The sequence below is a fragment of the Micromesistius poutassou genome (genome assembly GCF_964030765.1).
Source record: "Micromesistius poutassou genome assembly, chromosome: 22".
Classification (NCBI taxonomy): Eukaryota; Metazoa; Chordata; class Actinopteri; order Gadiformes; family Gadidae; genus Micromesistius; species Micromesistius poutassou.
This window is the reverse complement of record NC_140292.1, coordinates 7,747,422-7,768,333: the sequence shown is the minus strand read 5'-3', so window position 1 is coordinate 7,768,333 and position 20,912 is coordinate 7,747,422. Positions and strand designations below refer to the sequence as shown.

Genomic DNA, 20,912 nt, shown 5'->3' with positions numbered 1-20,912 from the left:
GCACAATTTATTTAGGTTCCGCTGCTCTGAATTATTCATACACGGCATAGTGAAATCCCCAAGCTTTATTTATTCCTTTAGTTTAGGTTTTTATTTTATTTTAAGAATGGACCTGGGTTTCCAATATTTAGGCTCCAGTTCACTAAGGAAGAACGAAGTGGCCCTCATCCTGGCTACAGCACAGCAAGATGCATGTGTTTAATAGGAGTCACTTCCTTTAGATGTGGAAGGGTCAAAACATACAATGATTCTATCTTTGGTTTGTTGTTCACAATCTCCTTTGTTAGTGACAGACCCACACAGCAGATTCACGGTTCTGAATAACACACAGGGTTGTCCGACCCTAACGACTTAACCTTGATTGATGGTATTCCAAATGACCGAAATGCAAATGAGAAGATGAAACTGGTGTTAGAATTCAAAACCTGATCATTTTTCTCGAGCAATACCTACCAGTGTGGAACAAAATGTTCAGGCAACATGTGGGCAACGTGTTCGTCTATTACAATAACAAACAGAGCTCCCCAAGGGCACTGGTGATATGGATCTCATCATGTGAGAGGTTTTCATCCATCTTTCTACACGACACGGTGTGTAATCTGGTATTCAGATCAGCCCCTTGGTGACGGGCTGAGGTTAAGGTGGTAAAGGGCACAGAGCGAGGCGTGGTAGTGAAAAGTCCAGTGATGTGACGGTCATTACAGAAGCAACAGGCTTCCAGCATGCTAATGAATGCACCAATGTGGTTGGTGGAGGGGGGGGGATGTCTAGAATATAACAGCGACATCCATTTGCGTGATATGAACTTAGAATTGTGTTCATTATGAAATGAGATGTATCCTTATGTAATAAGGTAATAAAGTACCATTATCAGTGACAAAATTAGGTTTAATAGTATCTTGCATGTGAATATTCAGAGGCTCATCTGTCATAAATTATGTTGTGTGAATGCTGTACTTAATGTTGAGAATGCATTATAACTCTTGAAATTGATGAAGAAATTAACATAATATTGTGTAAGTGTTTTGCTTGTGCTTTTAAAAGCGAAAAATACAATACGAAACTATAAAATAAAAAAAAGTTAACAAAGAACTCACTGTAAAACCAGTCAATTTTCACACAGCTCAAATTGTAAAAAAATATATCAAGGTGACAGAATGTTGCATCAGACATACAAGGTTGTGCAAGATAACAACAGAATCACTCAAAACAGGCAATACCACCGCTATGACTCACTGAGTCTGGAAATAATGCTTCCCTCGCCTACGCCCCGGAATGTGGGCCATATGTATGGTTGTATTTACGGAACCGTAAAAGGAAACACCAAACCCAACAACACACCCCTGTCATGTTGCACCGACACATCCCCTCACGTTACAGCTGTGACCTTGTGAAAGGTCGCGTCTCAGCGGCTCTATATGAATTATTAAGTATCGTTCATCCCCATTCTGTGTCCGGGTCGACCCCCCACCCGCCCGGGGGAGGGGGCCGGAGTGAGGGCGGAAGGTCAGGGATGGAGAGCAGATGCTGGACGACATCGCTCGCCGTTTGGTCTGCCTCATCTTCATCCTCCTCTTCCTCGTCGTCCTCCTCCGCCACCGCTCTGTAGGGAGAACACATGGAAAAGGGCTTGAGGTGTGGCTAATGGTGTGGAGGAGTAAACATTAGCCACGCTCGCCCGTGACTGATGAAGTACTGAGGGCCACTGATGCCAGCTCCTACCCGCCGCTGCTCTGGGCAGGTCTCCTCTTCTGCCGCTTCGTCAGCCATTCCTCCACGCCCCCCGCCGCCGAGCCCCTGTACTTGGGGTCCTCTCTGCGGCTCCTTTCGTCTAAAAACAGACAGGAGAAAAAATGAGTCACTCTCCGTTGTTACGTAAGAGAATTGCTTGAAGCACAGTACCTGTTTTGGGGGATCGAACCATTGCTTCTTAGTGCTGATTCTACCGAGTAGCATTTTGCATGAACGGGCCTGCCACAGTTGTTAAAAAAATAGCAATAAAGCACTTTAATCTTTGTGCGAAGACATTTTATAAAGTACTGTTATGGAGATTCACTGTTATGTTGTCCATAAAAACTCTGTACTGACCGACACACATTTATTCCGAAAGGTGAAAGTGCTACATTGCCCTTGTTTGCATTCAGGCACGCTCATGCAAAATGCTCTTTGGCAGAATTGGCACAACAAAGTAATTATATGTGTGACTGCTGTTTTAATAAAGCCAGGAGAGACCGTTACAATGGTATTATCACCAAGACCAGCATTGACCTTTAAAGCAGATGCTGTGATCCATTTATATTTGTCAAACAAATGGCGACGGTTAAGCATATAACACAGCAAAAAAACATTTTGTATCCACCATGAAGACTTTAAATGAAAAATTAAATTATAATTTTTATTGTGATATACAGTGGCAACATGTGTTGGAATAATGCCATGTCCAACAAGCCGCCTTGCAGCCTTGAAGTAGCGTAGTGAACAGCACCACCTTGTGGTTACAACTCACCCTCTATCTGCATTCTTAGCTGTTCCATCTCTTCTTCAGACATGTGGGAAAATCGGCAACTGGGGCCAAAGCCACAATTTCCTAATATAGGAGGTAAGAATGTTACTGAAGATAGCTTTGGCACATAAATACCAAAGTTTAACATCTTTGTTTTTCACTTTGTTCCTACCTGTCTGTAGAAACTTCCTGCAAGGTTTCTTTGCTTGCTCGTCCTGTAGAATGGCTGCATTGTCTTATTGTAAAAAAAATAATGAAAGACAAAGACATGCAAATAGGTCATATGGACTGTCCCCTTATGCTTCTAATAAACAGAGGTTAAAATCTGCAGAGAAGTAAGTAAAATACTCAAAATAAATCTAATGTGTTTTGTAAAAATAAATATCATCACATATTTAACACACACACACACACACACACACACACACACACACACACACACACACACACACACACACACACATTCTTCAAATACCTTCAGCATCAATCAATAAACACAAATAACCTTCCTACCTCTAAAATGATCAAACCATGCCTTCTTGGATCTGTGGTGCTGAACTCCGAAGAGGTGTTTTTTCCGGTTGTGCATGTTGTCCTGAAAGGACCGGTCACAGTAGTCGCAGTAATACCGCCTCCCCATGGTTCAACTTCTAGGATTTAAAAATAATTATAATAATATTAATTATAATAATAGTAGCAAGTTGTTAACTTACATCTGATCCGAACAGATAAAAGCTGTTCAATATCTCAACAACTTAAAACGTCAAATAATAACTATTATACTATCAGTATATATAGTGATACTGTTATGTATATATTTGCTGGTCCGAGTCGTTGCTCAAAACATGTAGGCCCTACGTGTTTCCCAGGACAATGTCCTGTCCCGAGACACCTGTCTTTTCCTATGTTCGAAAGGAAGCACCATTTAATCTCTCCTTGAACCGATGACGTTTTCCACAAAAGATTAAGGAAAGGAGGCATAAAGGATAGGAGATTTGACTATTCGTAGAGGCCCGCCGTGTCTGCAGGGATCCCACCAGCAAGTCGTCAAACACACATGACCTGGCTGTAAAGCTAAAGCTATTCCAATGGTACCCAAAAGATTTAGACGAATTCAGTTCCACAACAGTAGAAAGCGTACACTCTTTTCAGGCTGAAATGTTTCAGTGAATCACATCAACGCGTGCATACTTAGCGTAGCCCTGCACTCATAATATACCAGCAAACGGTTAGATCTACAAAAATAAAGAGAAATAATTCAGAATGATTGATGAACATATCAGTATATGATCCTACAAAGATACAGACTCATGGAAAATGAAACTTTACCTTGTTGTGTTGTTATCTCAACGAGAAGTGACGTGTTTCAACGTAATTTCCTTTTTTGTGACGTAGAACAAAAATACTGATATTAATTAAAAATAATAAGTGGCCCTATTTAAAAACTAAATTTCATAGAATAAGTTATACGAATAAGAATTAATATCATATTTGGGGGGGACAGGTCTTTGTGTTGATTTATCCCGTTTACGAAACCAAAACATCAAGCGGAATTGAACCTGCTCGGCTTCCGCTTTCCCCGAACCTCCACTCTGATCTCAACATGGCGCTGGCAAAGACCGTATACAGCTTGCTGTTCCGGAGGACGTCCACCTTCGCTGTCACTATCATAGTGGGAGCAGTGTTTTTCGAACGCGTGTTCGACCAAGGCGGCGATGCTGTGTTTGAGCAGTTGAACAGGGGGGTGAGTGTGGTCGTTAAGCAGCTAATACCTCATAACCTGACCTTCCATGTAGAGGACGAATGGACGCTAGCTTAGGATTAGCATGCAGGTAGCTAGCTACATAACACCAGATAACGCAAAGTAACGCCAATCTATACGTCTCACCATGTGTATCGGTTAAAGACACACTTGCAAAGGAGGTGTGTAACGTGTAATATGGTCGCTTTGTTTCAGAAACTCTGGAGCCACATCAAACACAAATACGAGGTGAAGGATGAGTAAGATGTCCTGCTACTGCAAAGAAGCCCTTCTCATCCCCAATGCTCCATCCTATCACGCATCTCTTCCCTGATGATGTGGACAATTTTGGGACTGTCCGGTCCTGGCCGGCTGCGACACACCTGGTGGAGGTTTTATGGACTGGGCAGAACACAACCTAGATGGATTCACTGGGCCGGTCAACTTGTCCTCTCTTCTGTCATAGTTCGTCTCGCTTTCCCTTCTCCCAAATCGTGTCCATGACTTGTTAAATTAAACACACCTGTAAATCTAAGATCGTGTAATGGTTTTTTTCATAGTGACCATACGAGCGAACCATGTTACTGTTTTTTTTATGACATGTTGATTGAAAACCAAACTTATACAAGGGTTGTTTACAAACTATTACAACTAAAGCGATGAGTGTTTGAGGCAGTATCCAAAAGTTAAGAATAAAGGACATTTTAATTTACCATGGCATGAGTGACATCTTCAAATAAGCGATACATGTGTTACCTGGTCAAATATGTCATCAATAAAATAGGCAGAAGAAAAGAGAGCCGTGGTTGCACCAGAGCATTATTGAATATGTAAAACCTTCTACGCTTCTTAATTCCACAGAATAGACTTTTAAGCAATCATGGAGGTGAAACCAAATCATGTAAACTGATTTTTAAAGAGCACTTGATTGTAATTTGACTAACCTTTTAATGAGGTAAACAATCAATCACTGCAGCTGTCTCTGGATAAGTTTATGCAAGTTCCATACATCAAACACATGTATTATTTTTACGCTGATCCTTCAGCTTCAGCTAACCACATATGTTGTATGTGCAACATATGCTAAATGTACAGAATATGTTGTACAGTTTTCTGACAGATCTGCACCGCAATTCTGTATTTCTCTAGCACCATAAACTCTTAGTGTTGGCTTTATATGGAAGATATAATTTTCCAACCAACTTTCCTTTGGTAAAACGAGAAATAAAATTAAAAAATTGACTTCCGAAAAAAACTACTTATTACATTTTAAAATAAAATTGCAAGGAATATATTTCCCTTGTAAAAAGCCAATTGTGTATCCAATACATTATTGGTACAGATTATATAACCCAAGGGTCAAGGTATGAAGCACTGCGTTACCTTGCTTTCCCTGCAATAAAATCAAACATGAATTTTAATGCTAATGTTTCAGAATATTCATATATTTAAGAAGTTAGTCCAGTCCAGTTCTGACTTTTATGAACAATGATTTCTTTGTATCGATGCAAAACTGCCTATCAAATGCAGTGATATTGCCTCATGTTCACTTACTAATTTTCATTGATTTTGGAATATATATTAATATAATAATATATTTCCTTCCTGAGGATTTTTTATTTGTACTGGCTTCGTCGTGGTCTTCGGATGCACTTTTATTACATTTCTCAAGCCCTCCTTCCCTGGGCTGTCAGCCTTCCTCGGCAGCGAATCTCCATTTGGTGGACCGCTCGTCGTCAGAACCGGAGAACTTCTCGTGGTGCCCTCCCGGGACCCCGCCTGGCTTGGTTCCTGCTTCTTGTTCCGTGCCGATGGCTGAGACGGCCTGCCACTCTCCTGTCCGCTCTTGAGGTCGTTCCTCTTCAGAACCGGGTTCTGCGGCTGGGGCGCCATGCGGCGTGGTGGAACAACGTCACAGTTGGATTCTGCGCCGTCTGGATGTTTACCAGACAATGTTTTGGACGCCGCAGGGTCTCCGTCGGTATGTCTTATCTGCCTCCAAACGCTCTGCACCGCCCTGCTAATGGGCTCTAGTGGGAGAAACCCTGACGGGCTCCTCGTGGAGGTGCTTCGCTCCGCCGGGGTCTCCAGCTCCTCCACACTCGGAGTCACAGCGGAGGCGACTGACCCTGTACCGGTTCTCCTCTCAGAACTCCTTGTGCCATGTTGAACAGCGTCCGTATGGATCTTCTGTTTCGGGCTCTTGGATTGGTGGATCCAAGACGCCCTGGGCTTTGTGGACGGGTCCGGAGGCCTGGGTTTAACCCTTCCTGCAGCATTGACTTTTGTGTTTTCTTTGAGAGGGTCTGTCCCGCCATCACCTTCTTGTTGGGAGGCCGGTGGCGGTGCGGAGCCCCCCAGCGCGGGTCCACCAGGGGGTGCACAGCCCACACTGGGAGGGTTCTTGGTCACAGCGTGGTAGGTCGGTTCCCTGGGGTCATCTAAACATGGCTCTGTTATTCTAGGGCTGACCTCGTAGACGTGATCCGTCTGGGCTTCCAGCTCATCGTCCTCAGACAACAACAATGTGGTCTCTGTTCTGTTGGATCGCTCTGCGTTTGATTTGCTCTCCATGGCTGTTTCTGAAAGAGGCATTGAGAGAGCAGAATAACACAGACATTAAAACACTCACCATTGAGAAAATGTTTAAAACTAACAATCCGTAGGTGATGTGGGGCCACTGCTGTTCTCAATTTAGCAATTATGCGACTTAGTAACTTGACTCTAAATTATTGAAAGTCAAACTCTCAATCAAAATTTTTATTAATGATAATAAAAAAATATTTTTACTCTCGTTAAATGTTACAAGTTTGCTGCTCTGAATAGAATATCTTTAATTGCCTCTCCCTAGAATAAGAAACCTAACCTTTTCCGGACGTGAGAGACGTTATTTCCTCGTTAATGATATGCATTCTTGTGTCCCTCAGGGTCCACACTTGAGTCTGTATCATTATAATTGTTTAGTTGCAGTTGAACATGCACACAAAACGTAATGTCGGGAGAATTTGGCATCTTGGACAAGATGCTTCCTGATGAAGTGGCGATTACTTTCCTTCCACTGTAAACAATCACTTCCCGCAATTCAAGATAATTCAGGTCAAGAGTTCATTGCTTTAATTAAAAGCCAGGATATCAGTTTTTTTAGGCCAATTTAAAACGTGGTACGTTTAAATTAGCTGACTTGAGTAAAAAGTAAAAAAAACAACCCACACAGATATAAGCTCTAGCAACAACCAGAACACCTATAAAATGTTGAACCAATAAAGGCAGCGAACAAGCAAGTCTTTTACAGGCTCACCGTGCGGGCTGGAGCAGACGGGGCTGTTTTCTGTGGTCTCCACCGAGCAGCGTGATCCTCTTGAGGAACAGGAGGGGGTCGGCTGGTCCCCTGTAGACGGGGAGGGGGTCTCGATGAAACTGCAGTCCAACGTGTTTTCAGGGTCATGGTGGGATACTGTAAAACGTAAGTGCATGTTGTCGTCATTCCATATATATATCGCTGTCTTCTGCGCAACAAGCTGCCAGACATGCATAGCTTACAATAAACTACTGAGTAAGAAATATCACTACTTTCCCACTATTACAAAACAATAATTCCATTCCATATATATTCCATATACTGTCATATGTTATTTTTTGTGATTATTTTGAAAAGATAAATTCATTTAGTGATCAAGAGTGTTACAACTATTACTGCGCCACAGAAAAGCTTAATCTTCCTGTCCCTGTGGAAAGAACTGCAGTTTGAGGTAATTTTGCTACTTCCTGTTAATGGTCCACAGGGGCCCTTGTTGGAATGTGTGTGTGTGTGTGTTTGAAATGACTGAATGGGTATACATAAGTGGGACTGTTGCTTTTGGGAAAAAAAGATTTAGATGAGCTTTTTCCAACCTGGTAAGTTAAATGTTAAAAAAAAAGAAGCTAAAAGTTACATGTAACATGGGCTTTGCATATTTGAACAGTTATCATGAAAACATTGTTTTGAAGATAAAATATGAATCGATACCATGATTGGTTATCATGAAACATTGTTCTGTTTTTGGACTACTGTTGAAGGTAAAACCAGTGCACATACCATTAACAGTTAGCATGAAAACAGTGTACAGTCATTGGACTACTGTTGAAGGTAAAACCTGTATCCTTACCAAGAACATTGGGCAGCTTCTGTCTTCGCAGTGGAACCCGAGGCAGCTTATAACTTATCCTTGTGAATCCACCAAAGAGTCTTTGTTTGGCTTTATTCTCACGGCTGCTTCAACAGAACCGGACAAAAATACTTAATTTAAACCTCTGTGTACGTCATAGTACACCTGTCAAATACTTGATAATATCATTCCTGTGGGCCTACTTAGTCAATATTTGTCTCACCTGTCGATGTATACATGACTGCGCAGCAAACCCCAGCAGAGCAGGGACAGCAGCAGTAAGAGCAGGATGCAGAACAGCAGCCCAGCGGCCACTAAGCCCATTCTCTGATTCTGTTCTGGAGGACCAAGCGTCAGAAGGCTCCGTTCAAGACAACGCATCACGTTCATCGTGAAACGCCAGCCCCTATTCATTTCAAAATGTAAAAATGGGAATTGAAAGATGGAAGGTAGTAGGTGAGCATTAGGGTGAACTTACGTAGGTTGCATGTTCCCGACACTGGATCGCAGTCGTTGTCATAACAGGAGCATGTTTGGTTACAGTTTACGCCGTATTGACCAGCAGAACAGCTCGCGTTACAACTGTACGAACAAAGAACAGAATAAAATACATGGTATAGGATGAATATTTTATTTACATGTGTCATTTATCCAATGAACACGTTTATAAATATGTTAATGTATCCCCAATGATTCAGTTCAGCATTATAATACTGTGATACAAGCCTGATATTCATCCTGATTTTCTGTAAAAAGTGGGATTCAGCGGCTATAACCTGACCACTCTAATGCTCTGGATAACTCACAACACTCCATGGAAGCCGGGGTCACAGACACAGTGCCCCGTCACAAAGTGGCATGTGCCATTGAAGCAGTCCTGGCACTCGCTGACACAGTTGTCTCCATATGTTTCATTGGGGCACTTGATCTCACACCTGTGGATACACAAAGATTCAAATAGTTCAGGCAGCTGTTGACTTATTAGATTAAATAGTGGTTATTATAATAATACCTTTGCCAATAGCTGACGGATGGCAATGCCATTACTTGAACACAAAATACACTCAGATAATAGTCATGGTTATTCTCATACCGCTCTCCTAGCCAGCCGGGGTTGCAGTGAGGGCATGTGCCATCCATGCGGTGGCAGAAGTGTCCGTCTTTGCACGCCGGACACACCTCTTGGCAGTTTTCCCCAAAAAAGCCGTTGGCACACTTCTGGTCACACCTCGTGCCGTTCCAGCCCCGGTCGCAGGTTACACAGAGACCCTCTGTTACCTTGCAGGGCTGCTGGCCTTTACAGTGGCCACACCTATAGACAGACCGGCGCATTCACAGATGTGGGACTTTGGAAAAACATAGGGGGATACATACTGCTGCTGCCGTTTATGCTGAACACAATGAAGAATAAACAAAGAGCGGCCACTCAAAGGTGTTCACACATTATGGGATGGAGTGTACAAACCCACCACACCACAAAGGGAATGTCATTGCTATAAAAACAGGCACTGTAGACATCACGCTTTTAATCGACATGTGTTACAATGGACATTATGTGGGGAATGCATAATGGCTTTCTCTGAGGTAAACACTTAGGTCCACCTACTTGTTCCTGCAGTTCTGCCCGTATGAGCCCGCTGGGCACGGCTCCCTGCAGAGCTTCCCCCGGAACCCCGGCCTGCAGGCGCAGGAGCCGTCGGCCTGGCTACAGTGCCCGTGGACGCACTGGCACGCCCGCTCGCACTGCCCGCCCCACCGCCGCTCGTCACACTGGCAGCGGCCCGTGAGCTGCTCGCAGGGCGATCCGCTGCACGTGCAGCGGACGTCGCAGGCGCGGCCGTACCACCCGGCGTGGCAGTGGCACCGGCCCGAGGCCACGTCGCACTGCGAGTCCTGGCTGCAGGCGCAGGCCTCGGAGCACTGCGGGCCCCAGAAGCCCAGCCGGCACGTGCACACGCCGGTGCCCTGGTCGCAGGTGCCCTGACGGCAGCCGCAGGACAGCTGACAGCGGGCGCCCCAGCGGTCGGGCCGGCAGGTGCAGGCCCCGGTCACGTCGTCACAGCGGCCGTAGGGGTGACAGGGGCAGCTGCCCTTGCAGTCGGGGCCCCAGAACTGGGGTGGGCATTCTGCGAGGGCATGGGTGAGGTGTCGGTGATATGTGTTGTGAGTCAATATTTTTTCAATGATAATTTCATGCATGAAAACAACTACAGTGTGATCATCTGTTGAATGATCAAAGAAACAACACCCCCACCCACACCCAAAAATCATAATTTCAAAACTGTTCTGTGTCTACATTCCAGGTTGCAGCCCTATATCCACTCCCCTACATCTGAGATTGAACACACCTCAGTGGGAACTTTGGCAACTCTAGATAAACCCTTATTGAGCCAGGCCACAATGGATACAAAACGATAGCATACGTAGATGGTTGTAAACAAAGAAACACATAAGCATGGACAAGTAGGCCTACATTGACATGCATTTAAAGTTGTAATCCAGAGCTAAGTCTAAATCAAATAAAGTTTGTAAAAGACAATCTTCAATGAGGATGAACAAAGATGAATGAATAAAATATTCATTCATTCAAATATTTTTTTCTCACTCATATCACAAGTAGCTCCAAAGTAACCATGGCGACAGCGGCATTCATTGGGACGCACACAGACTTCATTCTCCGCGCAGGTGAAATTCCCTTCACATATTGCTGAAATAACATTTATTAGGACGTCATTAAAAGAAGGCGAAGAATAACAAACAACGATTACAAATCGCATCGGAATAACCCATGTGTTGTGGTCGTTTGATGTTGAGCCTACCCGCTGAGCATTCGTCTGCCACATGTCTCCAACCACTGCAGCACTGGAAATGTCCAGGACTGTGGAGACATGTTCAGGATTCAACGTGAAAGTTTCAATGTTTTTTTTAATTTACTAATTTCTTTACTTGCCACTGAGCATCATGTTTACACTTAACAACTTTATACTGGAAAGGACGACACGACAGAAACATCTTTAGCCTGCATATGTCAGCGAGCGTCTCTCAGCTGAATTGTCAACATCATTCATACAGCCCTATGAAAAAACGGAGGAGTCATACATAAGACTTTCAATCAGGTTAAATACAAAAAAAGAGAAATACTCACATGTTCTCACAGACATTTCTACCCCTGGGATTGAGCTCTCCGTGACACCGAGTGAAACATAACAGAGCGCCCACAACATACAACGCTGTTCTGACGGCCCGCGTCTCCATCATCAGATCACAGCATCATACATACACATATGTAGCATATAGGACAATTTGAATATGGATCAAAGCTGGTCAAAGATATGTTAAATAGTCCTACATCACTCCAGGGTTAAAGCCAGAACTTTTCAATGCTGGTGGGGGGGATACTTTCTGCCCTATCTCCTCCCTACTCGGACAGACCGTCCAATAGAAGCTGGAGGCGGCGTGGCAAGTAGTAGCTATAGGTGGGAAAATAATAGAGTGGGGAGATGAGTGTGAAAATATGTAGACTCCATTGATCACAGTACCTTTTCGAAAATGTTTGCATCTGAATCACTTGTGAAGAATGCGAACGGTATGACACGTTTGATGTTGTGATTGAAGACACATCATTTCACAACGCATAATAATAGGCCTACGACACCCCTGGTGCGTGTCTTTGAAACGGTGAATATAGTGATTTAAAGTAAAGGTAGGGCCATGCTCTGACAGCAGGTCATAGTAGGCCACAATAATGTTTACCCCGATTCGGTTTGCGGCTTGTTGTTAATGTATTTTCACATCGAAACAAACCAACAAGCAGACCACTCTATTAGGTAGCCTTAGACCTAATTATAGTATTTTTTTAATAAAATGTCGACTATTGTGTGTCTGTGTAGGCCCTTTCACATATGGTTCTAAAAGCGAAATATTTAATATTCATCATCCTCTTGTGAATCTTTATTCGTTTTTCTGGCTAATTTGAGCATCGATGTTGTTCACTGTTATCGATCAGAACCGAATCAAACACTTACGCACACAGAAGTCATACCGCAAAATGAAAGTTTAGAGTGATGTATTACTACCACCTAGTGGAAGAAATTAGAGAGTTCAGTGGGAATCTTGAGCTGGGATGCATGAGTGTTGAACTTGGCCACATTAGATACAAGATCATATGAAAAACCGAAAAGCATGGAAAAGTAGTTAAATGCATCTAAAGTTGCAATATAATGTAAGTAACTGTTGACTCCTAACATAGCTAAATCAGATAAAGTTTGTAAAAGATCATCTTCAACAAGGATGAGTGCATTAAATGTAAAGGTTAAAAAGAGACTCATCACAAGTAGCTTCAAAATAACCATGGTGACAGCGGACCTTCACTATTTCTTCACCTGCTACTGAGAAATTAAAAAGTAGCCAACTCAAACTATTTTAATCAGGATAAAAGTCTGTTGAAGACAGACCAAATAGACCTACATCACTCTAGAGATACTGACAGCACACAAAAAAAATCACTTTCTGCTCTAGAGAGACCAGTAAAATCCACCTATTACCTACTCATGATGAAGCAGACACAGCCCCCTATAAATCAAATGTAATGATGGAATACACCTTGCTTAAAAACAAGTAAATACAGACAGTTTATTTACAGAAATATGCATAAGTGACAGCAACCGTACGAATAACAACTGTACGAAAATGCCAAATACGAATATAAATAAAGTTGGTGCATCCTGAGAGAATGCGTTACAGTGAATTTCACGTGAGGAAGAAACTAGGCCTGTACACATGTAACATGTACACAATTAAAGAGTGGCAATACATAGTGTACAAAGAAAGATGTGTTTGGCGAGAGAGGGAAACCTCCCTTCCATTGAGTTATTTTAATGTAAGCAAGTGAATTGGAAGCATTGACCGCCATCAGAGAGCTACTAGGCTATGCAATGATCGGCAATAGCATTGCTACATGACAAAAATATACAGACATTGCTATCATCCAATTTAATTTGATATCGAGTTAGTTCCGTTATCCTTTGGGCAATTGAAAAAAACAAATAGGGCATTGTTTTTCTTTCTTGTTTCTTATTCATAGGAACTTGAACCAAGGACTTGCTTGAGCTTTTGAGTAACATTTCTAAAAGTTATCTCTGTCAAGGGTTACCTTTCATTTTCTGTATAGTTTCAGTATCTTAAACAATGTTCACTGAACTATTGAAGAAAAGATTTTTAACAAGACAACAACTGTAATAATTGAGCTGTAACACTGCAGAGCAGGTCATAAATAAACAAGCTGTGTTAGTAGCTGCATCGTGGTCCGTTATCATGAACAATGCTTAGGACAGCATCTACTCACTGACTGTTTTTTGATTGACCTAACTCAAACACATGACACCAAACCAGTGCTGGCTGGCAACACGCAAACACAAAGACTGTGTTATGCTCTGAATCTCAAAAGGGCAGTTGCCGATCGCTTGGGTCAGTTGACTCGGCAGGCTCGGATCATGAGGAACTGCAGCAGGATGAAGAGGGGCGAGACGATGAGGCCGTACCAGAGGTCCCTGGCCTGCTCCTGCTCCGCCAGCTTCTGACACAGCAGCACCTCGCACACCAGCTTCAGGCTGAGCACCGTCAGCACCCAGAGCAACCGCAGCACCGCCAGCCGCTTCTCGTTCTCCTGGTACAGGCGGATGGACACGATGGCCGTGAAGTAGGTGCTGAGGCCGTCAGCGGCGAACAGCGGCACAAACACCAGCCACCAGCTCAGCGTCGGCGTGAACATGTCCGCCCGCAGCGCCACCAGTACACTGAAGATCAAGATGGCCGCCAGGTGGAGGAAGAGTTCAAAGGTGGCGAAGCCCAACCACTGCACCAGCTCTCTGAGGGAGAACAGCATTGTGGCTTGGGGGGGGGGGGGGGGGGGGTTATGAGACTAGATACAGGAGAGGATGAAGAATGAAAGCAGGGGTCTGATTGGCTGAGGCCAAGTCAGGGGCTGGTGTGTCAGTCCAGACTCGGGATAATTGGGAATGACAGCAGAGACACGTTGGACGGCAAGGCACTGGAAGTAGCAGAGGAGTCTAGGTTACATTTTTGAGTCTGGTAGGCGAAGAGGGGCCCAAGGTTGGCTGCAGAACCAGGCCAATACAGAATCCGTCAGTATCTCCATAGGCCTTGGGCCTACAGCAAAAGACAGAATAAGAACCTATTTAGATGACAATGATATCCCTAAAACACAAGACAGCTGACATTACTCTACGTAGAACGCAACCATGTCCACACCTTACTACAGCATAATCACTAGGGGAAGTACGAACGCTGCTATATCAGAATGACATATAGTCATGTAATGTTAGATATCGCATCAAGCTGGTCTCCAGAGACTTACCGCTAAGTTACAGTTCATTAATACAACTCAACACTACAGTTCCTAATACAACTCAACACTACAGTTCATTACGTTAATACAACTCAACACTACAGTGCTATGAGCCAGCCAAGTGAACTGACGTTGAGCAATGAAACGTATTCAATAACAGTTTCAAAATCAATTAGTTTGTGTTTATAGTGGAGTAAATCGTAATGATGTTGCATTGTTTTTTACCTGCGTTTTGTCCATTTATGTGGTAGCTAAAATATGATTTACGCTGGTGAGCTGTCTTCTCGTCGTCGTCAGTATACTCTCGCGAGATCTCAACTCACTACACCTCCTACGGTGGCCGTAAGCTGCCGCATAAAGTAGCAAACCGGAGCAAGGAAGGAAGGAAAAATCCAGGGTGTAAGACTTTCCAAGGGTAGGTACATTTTTTGCTTAATTAAGCCTAATTATAAGTCACCTTTGTATGCAAATGTTATGTCAGCATTTGGTAGGAGATTTACAATATAAAGTTTGATTATTAATGACAATCAATACATAGCCTACTGCGGAAATTGTTACTGTATTTGTATTTATCTAGCGCCGTATTTCACTGTGAGTAATGTAATAACAAGGTAATACTCTGATGCCCACTTATAGAAGTTGTTTTCTGAACTGGGATCTATATTCAACGATTTACATTTGATTATATTGGAGATGATTTGTTATACTATGCAATGGTCCTTACTTTAGTCAATATCTATTGTTTATTGAGACCGTAACACCTAATGCACCTTCCTTCAAAAATTACGTTGTTATATATTAGTAAATATTTGTGTTTATTGAGACGGTAACTCCTAATGCACCAACCCTTTTCAACAATTACGTTGCTATATATGTACAGTTAATCATTATATCGCGACACATGGTATTCCTATTTGGGACCGTCTGGTCGCCTGCTCTTTTGGATAGGCATTATCCCGCGTGGTTGAGCCGGTTTCACGGTTACTTGGTGATACCAGAACAGAAACCCGTGGACACAATGTGCTATGCAAACACGGCAAGGTATGTCAATGCCTTACTTTTTGGTTAACTCTTTGTTCTTGTTATTTTCCAGCCGGTATCTAAAATGCAGACGCCAGTCGAGTCTGTGCTCCACAGTGGTTATTTTCACCCAACACTGAGATACTGGCAGTCATGTGCAGCGGATTTAAGACCTGAAAACCTCATCTACCCAATATTCATAACGTAAATATATATATATTTTTTTTTTACAATATAATGCAATTGTATCATGATAATTTGTCTACATAGAACAATCATCAAAGTTGGGAAAACATAAAAGGAGAGTTGTTTATTGATAAACTGTCAATGGAGATTTGACCAAGTTGTAATTTTTTCTCCTTTTTTTCTATACTATCTCTTTTACAGAGACAGTGAAGATGCAGTGGAGCCTATTGCAAGCCTTCCTGGTCAAGCCAGGTAAGTGTCGTAAACAGAAGACAATTTATCATAAATTTTATCTTTTGTTTGAATCATTAACATTAAAATGAAGACTTCACTAGTGTTAATGTGTAGAAGGATTTGTCTTGTGTCATGTTGATTATTATCACCAACATTACACTGCAGTAAACGATTAACAAAGACCTTACTAAATCAGTAGAATTGCCATCAAACACACCAGATGTACTTTAATTGTTATGAGAAGCCGCTGAAGTCCAAGTCTGTTGTGTTTAGATAATAACAGTCAGGGGTGGACCCAAAGCCAACTACAAGAGCTGAACGCAGATAAGAGGGGAATCCGTTAGGTCACTGCGCCTCAACATCTTCCTCCTCTTATCCCCATGTTGTGTCTTGGATTCAGTCATTCATCTCAGTTTCGGAATATCTCTGGGAAAGGTTTACAATCTTAACTACATGATCACAATATGATGTGATTGAGTCATAGTCAGAGGGGATCTATAAGCCTAAGCAAGTTTCTATACTGGACATTACGGGATAAACCCAATAATAGTATTGTAGAGTCAAAACGTCATTATTGATCAGCATTTTTCATATGTGTGATCTTCAATCCCCAGGTATGGCGTTAACAAGCTTGAGGGAATGCTGCAGCCTCTTGTAGCAAACGGCTTAAAATGTGTGCTGATATTTGGTGTGCCGGCAAAAATAGAAAAGGTAAGGACGCCCTTACTGGGAATTGTGTTTATATCATTTGGATGGATACTATGGTCTTCTAGAGTTTTCTGGTAAATGGATACAAATTTAGTTGTTAAGTGTAATTCACAAAAATGACATTTTTTGTTAAAATTGATTAAAATTGTTTTTGGCCCTAGCTAGTCTCCTCATGTTGTTTTGGTACATACACAGCACATCGCATATGAACACTTGTTCTACCGGTAGGATGACCGAGGCTCTGGGGCAGACACGGACCAGACGCCTGCAGTGCTGGGCGTGAGGAAGATCCGCTCTCTGTTCCCCAATCTGCTGATCGCCTGCGATGTCTGTCTGTGTCCTTACACTGCCCACGGACACTGCGGTATGCGCACCCTAGATTTGTAGGGTTTTCTATTCATTTGGATAAGGGCGCTAACAACTATCGTGTGTGCTGCTGCTGTATTGATGAGTGTGGTGTCTGATGTCGTTTCAGGTATTCTACGTGAGGATGGCACATTGGACAACGACGCGAGCTGCATACGTTTAGGGGAGGTGGCGGTAGCTTACGCCAAGGCTGGTCAGTACTCTGTAATGTACCACCATGGGTTTCTGTTGTAGCATGACTAATGTTCTTCCCAAAAATAAACATATTAATACATGAGGATGTTAAAATTGAATTACATTTCCAACAAATTTGGAGTCGCAATTAGTTAGGTCATGTTAACCTGAAAATAATCGGACCCTATTCATGATATTGTAAAGATGACATCCTTGCTGGGTTTATGATTTCCTGCTTCGCCCTGACAGGCTGTAACATCATCGCCCCCTCTGACATGATGGATGGACGGGTGAGGGCTATCAAACAGGCACTGATGTCCAATGAAATGGGCAATAAGGTACGCCGGAACATGCAAAAAATGTCTAACTTAAAATCACAAACAAAGCTTTTTGCTGATGAAGTATTTATGTTATGTAATGTAGTATGTCATTTCACTTGACAACAGATTTAAATTGTATGAAATATTAAATATTCAGACAAATCTCTAAAAGCCTTAAAGTAGTCGAAAAATAACAAATAAATCATGGATCGAAAATGGATGACTTATAATTGTGTGTTTTTTAAATTTGTTTTAGGTTTCAGTGCTGAGCTACAGTGCAAAGTTTGCCTCATGCTATTACGGCCCTTTCAGGTAGGTGTGGCACATTCCGAAATTCAAATAGCCTAAACCCTGCCGACATTGACGCTAATTTGTTAATGTGTTGGTTCATGCAGAGATGCTGCCCAGTCCAAGCCTGCATTTGGAGACAGACGCTGCTATCAGCTGCCCCCTGGTGCCAGGGGACTGGCATTGCGGGCTGTGGTAAGATCAAATGCCGAATTTTGATAATGTATATTCTATGTATTGTGCACAGTATGAGACATGACTGTGTGATGTTGTAATGGTTTAGGAGCGGGATGTGAGAGAAGGAGCTGATATGCTGATGGTAAAACCTGGGCTCCCCTATTTGGACATCTTGAGAGAGGTCAAAGACAAGGTAATTGACTATTATTTGGACTGCGACTCAATTATGTTATTCAATTAATGCACAGACATACTTTGACTGGAGCTCACTTGATCAGATCAACTAGTTCTGTCTGATCTTGGGTTTTTCTGTCTACTTTACAGTAACTGAATGTAAATTGATTTGTCTGGGACCCTTCCTGGATGGGGGCTCCTACCTTCTGTTCTGTGGTCCCTTCTTCCAGGAAAACCAAACCGCCTTTAGGCTAGTCCTCAGACACTAGCCGTATAGATGAACATGCATGCTTCGGTCATACTTTTTGTCATTTAGGGGCGGGGCTAAATGGCTGCTACGGGTTGCGTTTAACCCATAGAGGAACATTCAAGTACATATTTACATCTTATCCTAGCTACGTTTTTTTTTTTTTACTTTCAAGGCAAGATTAGGAACCGGATCAATCCATATCACTTCTCTGTAACCAACTACTTTGCTTTTCATCTAAATATGTTTGTTACTGTTTTGTTTTCCTTTATGGTTTTCAGGTGGAGCTACCTGCTGGTTTGCTGTCCACAATGTTTTGTAACTTGTATAGGCGTAAAGTGATCCAGCGCTGTATGAACCATGCCTGACCTGACCGCTGTCTCCGCAGCACCCGATGCACCCACTGGCGGTGTACAACGTGTCGGGGGAGTTCGCCATGCTGTGGCACGGGGCCCAGGCCGGGGCCTTCGACCTGAGGGCCGCCGTGATGGAGTCCATGACGGCCTTCCGCAGGGCAGGTGAGATCAGCTGTTGGGTTTCAGTAGGAACTCAATCTGTAGGCCTTCTCATTCTCAGTTGATACTCAAACTACTTGCCTACTCTCTCACTCACTCAGTAGATACTCAGATTGTAGGCCTACCCACTGTCAGTAGATATTCAAACTCTAGGCCTACTTACTCTCAGTAGATATTCAAACTGTAGGCCTACTCACTTTCTCAGTAGATACTCAGACTGTAGGCCTGCTCACTCTCAGTAGATACTCAAACTGTAGGCTCACTCTCTCAGTAGATACTCAAACTGTAGGCTCACTCTCTCAGTAGATACTCAAACTGTAGGCCTACTCACTCTTTCAGTAGCCCTTTGTCTCTGTCGGATGTGAGCAGCTACTGTTAAGCAACATAACCGGACCAAAGGTAGTCTTTCGAACTTGGTGTCATTCTGGCTGTGTTCTGTGGCAGGCGCTGACATCATCATCACCTACTACACACCTCAGCTGCTGGGCTGGCTGAAAGAGTAAAGGCAAAAGAGACCGGACATGCGGCAGGACAATGTGGACCAAGAAATAAAGACTCCATTTTAAAAGAAGACAGAATGCATACCGTCAAATGGGGGGGATTTTAAATATTTATCCTGCGTTGTAAAGCTGACGAAAAAATATCCCGTACCAAAGTTATTTTTTAAAAAGATCCTTTGTTTTATGCCAAGTCATTGAGTGTTATATGAATGTATCTTGTTGTTGCCTCCTTGACTTCCAATAAAAAGCAACAAAAGACAATCTTATTATGTTGTTGACCTGGTGGTATCTTGTTTAATTGAATAAGCTTTTTTTCCTTTCGGTTATCTGAACTCCGGCAGAGAGGGTCCTTTTCTGCATGTTTGGCAGGCCTTAGCATTGGTAAGGTCAGGCACTACAGTGGGGGTCACTTGCTTGACTCATGCTGTCGTGTTGACATGAATGGCAAACTGTCAGTCACTCTCTCCCGAGTTCCTAGAACTGACAACCCTACAAAGTCCTGATTATCAAACTGAAGCTGTTCCAGGAAACACAGAACTTGTGTTTGGCGAGTATACGTTTGGGACTGACACAGGGGGCCCTTGGCAACCGCTCTGTATGGGGTCCTTTCTACGTCACGAGTTGTGATGGTGCTCCTTCATACGAACACTGGGGGCATGGTCTGAGATAGCCTTACATGGGGTATCAGCATCCTGTGGGCCACATCCTGACCAGCAGCCATGTTTCTCTGGTTCCTCCACCCACTCCAACTGCAACGAATAATGTTCATGCAAAGATTCTAAATCTTTTTTTCGTAGTATAACATGCCATTACATTGGCATGTTATTATGTGTTCAATATTTAAAACTGCCCTGCTATCATGGCCTACATTGATACCGTTTCAGTGGTATTTCAGCTGGGAGCTAACATACCATCTGTGTTTATAAGCCTATGCTGTGTATTCCCTATCCTAGGATATCAATCATGCAAATAAACACTTTGAACAGTGTCTCATTGCTGGGTCAGTGTGTGTGTGTGTGTGTGTGTGTGTGTGTGTGTGTGTGTGTGTGTGTGTGTGTGTGTGTGTGTGTGTGTGTGTGTGTGTGTGTCTTTGTACACTGTGATGGTGTACACTGGGGGCTGAATTTAGCCCCAGTGGTAATCTATTTGATGTTACCTATGTTATAGTAATTTTGCAATACAAACACAATATACAGTTGCCTATGGGTATGATTGATTTGGGGGTTTAAAGATTCAACGGAGCTGAG

The 20,912-nt window shown here is 43.0% G+C and overlaps 5 protein-coding genes across 7 annotated transcripts; 2 read left to right on the top strand and 3 right to left on the bottom strand.

Annotated features, from left to right (window-relative positions):
- Positions 1–719: 719 nt before the first annotated feature.
- zmat5 (zinc finger, matrin-type 5) lies at positions 720–3,847 on the bottom strand. 3 transcript variants are annotated; one of them, XM_084486079.1, is made up of 6 exons: positions 3,833–3,847; positions 3,017–3,153; positions 2,676–2,738; positions 2,507–2,587; positions 1,723–1,831; positions 720–1,603 (listed from the first exon to the last, which is right to left on the bottom strand). In XM_084486079.1, exons 2-6 carry the CDS (start codon positions 3,141–3,143, stop codon positions 1,438–1,440), a joined length of 546 nt encoding a protein of 181 aa, XP_084342205.1. In that variant the 5' UTR covers positions 3,144–3,153; positions 3,833–3,847; the 3' UTR covers positions 720–1,437. The 3 variants fall into 3 exon arrangements, with proteins under 3 accessions (XP_084342205.1, XP_084342206.1, XP_084342204.1); XM_084486080.1 differs by lacking the exon at positions 3,833–3,847 and adding an exon at positions 3,645–3,788; XM_084486078.1 differs by lacking the exon at positions 3,833–3,847 and adding an exon at positions 3,695–3,740.
- A 241-nt stretch (positions 3,848–4,088) lies between these two features.
- On the top strand, positions 4,089–4,779 carry uqcr10 (ubiquinol-cytochrome c reductase, complex III subunit X). The gene is made up of 2 exons (XM_084486912.1): positions 4,089–4,247; positions 4,461–4,779. The coding sequence occupies exons 1-2, from the start codon at positions 4,107–4,109 to the stop codon at positions 4,506–4,508; spliced, it is 189 nt and encodes a 62-aa protein (XP_084343038.1). The 5' UTR covers positions 4,089–4,106; the 3' UTR covers positions 4,509–4,779.
- A 1,046-nt stretch (positions 4,780–5,825) lies between these two features.
- LOC311367573 (scavenger receptor class F member 2-like) lies at positions 5,826–11,647 on the bottom strand (the record flags this gene model as incomplete). Its single annotated transcript, XM_084486399.1, has 11 exons — positions 5,826–6,826; positions 7,543–7,698; positions 8,390–8,496; positions 8,613–8,727; positions 8,868–8,971; positions 9,196–9,324; positions 9,483–9,701; positions 9,996–10,515; positions 10,995–11,096; positions 11,209–11,267; positions 11,535–11,647. 11 exons carry the CDS (start codon positions 11,645–11,647, stop codon positions 5,826–5,828), a joined length of 2,625 nt encoding a protein of 874 aa, XP_084342525.1.
- A 1,370-nt stretch (positions 11,648–13,017) lies between these two features.
- Positions 13,018–15,051, bottom strand: tmem203 (transmembrane protein 203). The gene is made up of 2 exons (XM_084486963.1): positions 14,982–15,051; positions 13,018–14,557 (listed from the first exon to the last, which is right to left on the bottom strand). Exon 2 carries the CDS (start codon positions 14,271–14,273, stop codon positions 13,857–13,859), a length of 417 nt encoding a protein of 138 aa, XP_084343089.1. The 5' UTR covers positions 14,274–14,557; positions 14,982–15,051; the 3' UTR covers positions 13,018–13,856.
- A 72-nt stretch (positions 15,052–15,123) lies between these two features.
- Positions 15,124–19,931, top strand: alad (aminolevulinate dehydratase). The gene is made up of 12 exons (XM_084486141.1): positions 15,124–15,171; positions 15,850–15,980; positions 16,164–16,214; positions 16,811–16,907; positions 17,133–17,268; positions 17,380–17,463; positions 17,694–17,782; positions 18,021–18,076; positions 18,160–18,247; positions 18,336–18,422; positions 19,039–19,168; positions 19,610–19,931. The coding sequence occupies exons 2-12, from the start codon at positions 15,862–15,864 to the stop codon at positions 19,666–19,668; spliced, it is 996 nt and encodes a 331-aa protein (XP_084342267.1). The 5' UTR covers positions 15,124–15,171; positions 15,850–15,861; the 3' UTR covers positions 19,669–19,931.
- Positions 19,932–20,912: the final 981 nt, after the last annotated feature.